Source organism: Acyrthosiphon pisum, chromosome X (assembly GCF_005508785.2).
Source record: "Acyrthosiphon pisum isolate AL4f chromosome X, pea_aphid_22Mar2018_4r6ur, whole genome shotgun sequence".
In the NCBI taxonomy this organism is placed as follows: Eukaryota; Metazoa; Arthropoda; class Insecta; order Hemiptera; family Aphididae; genus Acyrthosiphon; species Acyrthosiphon pisum.
The window spans coordinates 36,135,229-36,143,017 of record NC_042493.1 but is presented as its reverse complement, the minus strand read 5'-3'; the positions used below and the strand labels follow the sequence as shown (position 1 = coordinate 36,143,017).

Genomic DNA, 7,789 nt, shown 5'->3' with positions numbered 1-7,789 from the left:
CCATGTATTATTAAAATCTTCTTTATAAAAATGATTTGAACAAACCCGATTTGATTTTTTAAATAATACGCCTAAAGCTACTTCCATTTCTTTTTTTCTTCTTTTATCCTTATTCCTTAGGTATTCCAAATGTTATTTTGGAAATTTCATGTGATATTTGTATACAACAACTAACAAGTCATTTTGTTGTTTATAGTCTATACTCTATAGATTTATAGTGTCTTAAAGTAGACAAGTACTAATGTGTATATCACGATTAATGATATATCATATATCTTTAATCGTGGTTTTAAATTGTTAATGTATAAAAGTAAGTAGTAATTATAGTCTATCAACTCTGCTGTATCTCTTTCTATGTAATATCTTACTTTTGAATATTAAGACTTGAAAATGTAATATAATCGCCTACTAAATTGTCCCTAATAAAATAAAGTAATTAATGCAACTTAATATAACTGGTAACAACAAATTTGTATTTTTGGTGTAAGATTTAACTTGCTGGAGCTATTCTCACATTTAAGATTAAAGATTAAAGATATGATGGTTGTCCGACGAGCTACGGAATTGGTGTCTTCATAATATTAATTCTTATGATAAGACAATTCTGTAGTGCTCGTAGACCTCAGTAGAAAATGTATGTACTATATTATATCGCTGTCGCAATTAACAATACTTATGTGTTTGGAATATACAATTTTGAATCATTAGCAATTATATTATTTTCACGGATAGACTCAGTTAAGCAGCTGGTTCTGCGAGTAATTTCAACTGCTATATCACTTATGACATAGCCTATTGGGCTACCATTGTAACTTTGATTTTAATCAAAGAAAATTATAGTTACTCCAAAAAATTAACAATATATTAGTCAAACTATAATCCAATATAGACGAATTAAACCATTTGATAGAATTGAAGCTTTTGTAGAAAAAAAATAGAAAAATCAAATAACGAAGAAATACGCAATTTTACGTCCGTTGCTTTGCTTTTCATATATTTTTAAATATTATTTGATTTAAATGTTTAACAATCGATAAAATAGTTCTTAATTTATTAGAACATCTATTTAATATTATTACATAAAAAAAAACACTCGAATATCTGGATGTTATATAATCTTAGGTACTACATTTAAAAAGCCGTATTATATTATATAATTTATTTAATCATTAGTTTCTTCTTTTTTTATAATTTTGAAAAGTGGTTCTTCTGTTTTAATCTCCAAAGTGTTTGAAGTGGTATTCATACAAATTTTTGGTTTTGAACCATTGGAATTTCCTGCACTTTTTATCGGTAATCCTGTTTTTACAAAATCACAAAATTCTTCATCATCAGAGTTACCCAAATCAATTTCAAGAATAGTTTTTTTTAAAGAGCAAGATGTACCCAAAATACCTTCACGACTATCACTGTTCAATATACAGGGTTTCCATTTACCATTCGCATCAAGTTGTATTTCCTCACAAGTTTTAGGTAATTTTATACTATTGATAATAAATAAAAGGAACGAGTCTATTTTCAAATCATCCAAAATACAGTCCTTTGTACATATAGGGCAGATCCATGTGGGTACTATCTTATTCGAATAAATGAAAGCTTGCAGGTCAAAACACTGTAAATGATGACAATTGACAGATTTGACAGGCAGAATCATTTTTGATTTATTTATTGGACATAAAAGAGTCAAGTTAAAGGTTTTCAAATCTTTACTAGAATTTTTCAACAATTCCATGGCTTTTTTTTTTGTTTCTAAAGCTAAACAAAATCGATCATTGTCCATTTTTATGTCTTCCACCAATTCTTCAACACTAATTATATCCACCAAGTTAACCAACATATAATATATTCTTTTACAAGGCGGCCAAGAAATTGTGATCTCATTAGCATCAACAGTATTTAAGTGCAAATAATCAATAGCATTAACATTTATAGGGCTTTTTAAATCGTTCATAAGTATTTGTTTAGAATTGATAGACATTAATACTGGTTGTGGTAATTCTTCTGACAACTTGCTCATCCCTGATAGACGTTCTCCAATACGGATCTGCAATAGGCTAGCCTGTTTTCCACCTCTGTTTGTTGGGCAAATTTTTTGAACATCTGATAATGACAAATAAAATTCCACACCAAGATGATTGCGCACTATAAACAGAAAAGAAATGTATCAATGATATTTAAAATTTTTACTATTAACTTTGTTTATAATAGGTGTTTACCATTATTTAATCCCGCAAGTGATATAATTGGTGTGAAATCAATACATATCGGTGGAACAACTTGATTTATAATATGCTGAAATGGTAAAGTTTTAAATTGTATGCTGGCTGGATCCATAACTAGTGAGCCGTGAATATAGAATTCATAATTTCCATTCATTATGCACTCATGTCTCGGAGCCGGGCATGTAAGGTGCACTTCTGGGGAATCATCCATTTCATCCATTTTGGGATACTCTTCTAATCTAAAAATAATAGAGATATTTTTACTTAATTGTTTCAATTAGGTAATTATTATTTTTTTTTTTTATCACATTATAAAATCAATAAAAATGAAACCCTATACATATCAAAGAAAGGATTTTCATATCGGACAACAACTTACTATACCTTACTAGTAGTATAGATATACTATTCTTAAAGCACCCCTTCTACCTCCCAAACTTCAGAAAAGATCACAAAAGAAAAGTTAGTTTACAATAATTATATAACCTACCATTTTACTAACTTTTTTTTATTAAACTCAAAAGTTTATATTAATTATAAAATATATTAAAATTTAGTTTATTATCTTTTGATAGTTTTAGTAAGACTACATATTCTCTAGAGACAAGGTATGTGTATGTATAAATTATATCCGTATATAATTGAATAATTCAAGTAAGAATTCTAAGCTAAATTGTATACACAATTATAATGAAGGGAAAGGAGGTAGTACTGGTCCCCCAGAGCAAAAAAAGATATTGTAGTATATAATTAAAAACATACATATTTTCTATTTTTTTGGTTTAAATGTATACATTATTCCATTTTTCTTGCTTAGTGAATTCTGTTGTTACACCAGTAAAATGCTTAAAGAATGTCAAAAAATGTCACTACATAAATTATCCTACTTCAGATTTTAATCAAAGTTTTCTCAATATGCTAACTGTAACTAGAGTATTAAAATATAATATTTTTTTTAAACAATTGATTTCACCTTAAATTTATAGTAATACATTCCAACATGCCCGATCAACAAATAATAAAATAAAAATCTAAATGACATTGGATGTGAAATTCTACTAGATCAAGAGTAAGAATTTTTTTCATCGTTAACGAGAATAGTATAATACTAAAATAGGTAATACTTGCTACTGTAACTTTTTATAAAAAGTTTGTTTAATAATGTTTTGGGTTTATTTTATGTGGATTCATAAAGTATATCAAGACCTATCTATATACTCTTTTCTTGTGTACTTTATAAATGTTTTTTATAAAAATATTAGAAAATAAAGTAAAATTTATGTCCATGGTCCCATTGATCAGAGCATTCATCCGAATAATATGTTAATATTAAAATGGTATTGTTATATGGTGTTTTTCTATTAATAAGTTTATTCAGTTTAATTAATATTACTTGTATGTACATATTACTATGTGTGATTAGGTAGATAATGTACAAATAATACTTATAATAATAATTATTATCTATATCTATTTATTATTATAAATATTTTTATTAGTACATTTTGCACAATGCATTTGTACCACGGATTAATTTATTAAGTTCTATAAGTCAATTCATTCTAACTTTTAAACTAACGGAGCGAAATGTGATCGGCTGAATGTAAAATTTGCCATGTTATGCACTTGTAAGATGGAGACCAGGAGACAACACGTGCGGGTGCCACGTAAATTAATTATCCTTGCATTAGAATCACAGACATAGTTTAAACGTTTATATAGAAATCAAGGATAGAACTTAATGTGCCCAACTTAATGTTGAAATTCAATGCTATAAAATATTAATAGGTTTTCATATATGATCACTTACTAATTGGGTGTGAATAGTATGATAGTGGATAGCACATCTTATGGTTAACATTAATATAGGGTACATCCCTTCTGAGCGAGGAAGAACTATTGCCACATGGGTACAATCAATTATACCTAGAATACTGGTTACCCCCCTTTTTTCCCCTACAAATCTAATCAAGCATAAAATAGATAAACAATTTTAAAATTTAAAATAAATTAACTTATGAGTAGTATATAATATTATGTAGATAGACAAATAAGTACCTACCTTCTTTGTGCTATATTTAATTTATTTTGAGCTATCCGGATTAAGATTATTTAATGCATTTTAAATTTCTGCAATGTATATACTAACAGAAGATCTATAATCGCCAATGTCTAATTTATACGATCCACTATCGAAAAACCAAAATGTTGTCAAAACCTAACAAGAATACATGAATTGACAAAAATTAATAGTGTTGTGTAGAATTTATGACATAAGTTTAATGTCCATCGTGATTGAAGATTTCTTACTAGGTTCAATCGTGTATGGTGTTAATATTTCTATTACTCATTGACTATCAGTTTAGTGAGTCTAAATATTTTCACAAATTGAAAATTATATAATTCTAAAAATTATATGAAAAATGTATAAAATAGTATCAATTAATAACTAGGAACTACTAAAATCAAAATTAAATTTGTTTAGAAACTAGAAACCAATCTTAAAAAACATTTTGAGCATTATAATATAATTTTCCTATCATTTAGGCTCTAATTTCAGGCTTCCTCTAAAGCCCTCAAAACTTTATTGAAGCCATTTAACCAAAATCCCAACATTAAATTTAGTGTCATATATTCAACTATTTTGAGAAAAATATAATGTACTTATGTACAAATGATTTAATACTGAAATAAAAGCTTTCATAGATAATAAAGAATGGATAAGCAACGTATATGTCTATAACATTAGGTGTCTCGTTCCAAAAGAGCAAAGGTGCCTGTTAAGTAAAAGATGTAGGCGCCAATAGATATACAACAAATTGGCAATATAATCATAATAATTCCCAATTCATTAAAGTTGGCTTAGATACATCCTAGAACAATTTATTGCACCTATTAGGCATAGTTATTTGGAAAAAAGCAATAATATAATATAGACGTATAGTTCCACAGAATATAATTTATACAATTATTGAATTATACCAAATAAGTTATTAGTCTTTACTTATGAGGTAGATAACTATAATAACTAATATTATTCTGTATAACTAGTAATAATTAACACAATATTAGATAATGTTTACAGTATTTTTATTGTTTAGTTATAATCATTTTTTTTTTTTTAAATAGTTATTTAAAGATATACTAGATACAAGCGTATACGTATCAGCTATTATTAATGTAATTTATTGACATTATTTAACTTTAATCGTTTTGGCAGAATAAATAAATAAATAAACTTATTTTTTAATTGTATTTGTATAAATGTTAAATGTAAATAAAAGAATATATAAAGTATAATTGTGCTAAATTATGCATTATGCATTGATAGTTATCAATTACTAATATGTACATCCTCAGCCTAATTTATGAATTATAATTATTAAATCAAGTCTCCAAAAACGTAATTTCATTTTTATTAATATCATGAAAATCAAATATGAATAAATATTACTGTCCAGGCTATATTATAATAGAATTAAAAAAAAAAAAACATTATGTTAATGATATTTCATTTATAAAAACAAAAAATATTTAGTACCTATAGTAAATAACAATGTTTAAAATTTGAAAAAAAAATAATAATTTTAATGTAGTTCCATTTTAATAGTTATCACCAATTTTTATTTATTGTTTTGTTATTTAATTATTTCAATACTATTAGTTGAAAAATATGTGAATTAAATATTTAAATATGTTAACATGTGTTTACCATTAAATCATCAGATATGTTTTAGTATTTGTGAAATTGTTAAAGTAACATAATGGGTATACTGTAATTGATATATACTATATAGTATACCTACAATAATCAAAAAAAAAAAAAAAAACACTTTATATTTGCAAAATACATTTTTATAATAGTATTTTTAATACTTTTTTAATTGATTTTAGTATCTTATTACTTTTTCAAAATTGTTTGCAAGATAGTGTGTAATATGCTTGTTTTTACATATTTAATTCCAAAATGTTGACGATTGGTTTTGCGATCTAGCATGGATAAGACATTAAAACCATTTGTTTACATTTTTGTATAGTATGATTATATTTATGATATATATATATATATGAAGATAATCAGATAAAGTAGATTTATTTGACCACAATTCATAAAATGTCATTCATCTAGGATGATGTCCCATCCATTTATTTATGATCTATGATTATGCGTAAGTGCGTAACCTATTGCGTAATCAAATTGTCTATGAACTGTTATCATAGAAAAATTGCTACATATTCAAAATATACACAACACACCGCCTTAACATACGAGCGCCGACATAAATAATCTCACCAAGACAAGTTTCACATGTCTGCAATTTTGGATTTCCTAAGCGGTGGTATTTGATTGACTTTGTAATGCAGGAGCTCTGATAGGAATTAGGAATGTTGTCGAAGTAGCGGTAGTAAATGATAGGTAATTACTGATAAGTACACAGCATAATCGAAAACTGCATACACAAGTAAGCACAGGGAGTTACGGACTTGCATAAATTATAAATTAATGGATGGCATACCAATACTAAATGCAAGTGGTCGGGTTTAATAGAATACTCTGATATACTATGATAGGAAAAGCAGCAAACTGAGGTGAATTATCAATTATAAACCTACCCATAGGTTTTAAATATCACATATAATTAATTATACAATTAAGCTAATGTTCATTGTTATATTATCTCAGGTAACGGGAAGTGATAGCCGGCGCGATCGGCAAACGGTGGCGGAGCGACCGCCATTTTGACGGTGACGCACACGGACAGCCGGAAGAAAACGAGACGCTACCGCACAGCGTAATCGTGACAGCACGATCGTAATCTTATTAGAATATTTCTATCATTATTCTATGCACCATTTACGTATAATAATAGAAATAATAACAACACTAATAATAACTACATACCTTCAGAACAATAATTGCAAGAGTGGCTATGTCACTGTGCGGTAGTGAACGTTAGTTGCCTGTGAATTCGTCTTTGATGTGGGGCAGACGAGACAAACCGTGAAAGCGACTGAACAACGAAGACGAAGTACCCAATCGAAGAGGCGACACGGCGCGTCTTTGTTGAAATATGGACCAAATGACAACAGCGGGCCACAGGCGGCGTAATGATTTCGTTCTACACGGCGTCGCTGTCTCGGTGTGCTGGTTTGGGATTGGACGACTTCATCGATATCAGCGCGGCGGTGTCGGCGGCCGAAACGTGCAGCAGTGTTTTAGCGATCGTAGCCACGATTAAAGATATACTGGTTACCCAACGGCCTATGCTTTGCACAGGCAGAAAACGGCTACGAAACCGCGACATGTTATGGACTGCCTACTAGCACCATCTAGGTGATTAACTTAGGAACTATTTGTCGTCACGAAATATTCAAAAGGAAATAAAAGATTGTAATTAGTAATAATTAGTAATTATTAAATAGGTAATATGGCTAATACCACACAAAAAAATTTAAAACATATTAGAACAAAAGACAATAAATACAGTAAATAATATTAATGATTAATTATAAATATTTAATAGTTAAAAGTTATACTAAATAAAATAAATAAATTAGCTAAATTA

The 7,789-nt window shown here is 27.9% G+C and overlaps 1 protein-coding gene across 1 annotated transcript; it reads right to left on the bottom strand.

The window, feature by feature from the left end:
* Nucleotides 1–973: 973 nt before the first annotated feature.
* LOC100573908 (E3 SUMO-protein ligase pli1) lies at nt 974–7,676 on the bottom strand. Its single transcript, XM_003240502.4, has 3 exons — nt 7,126–7,676; nt 2,217–2,461; nt 974–2,142 (listed from the first exon to the last, which is right to left on the bottom strand). The coding sequence occupies exons 2-3, from the start codon at nt 2,440–2,442 to the stop codon at nt 1,163–1,165; spliced, it is 1,206 nt and encodes a 401-aa protein (XP_003240550.1). The 5' UTR covers nt 2,443–2,461; nt 7,126–7,676; the 3' UTR covers nt 974–1,162.
* Between the last annotated feature and the right edge of the window lie 113 nt (nt 7,677–7,789).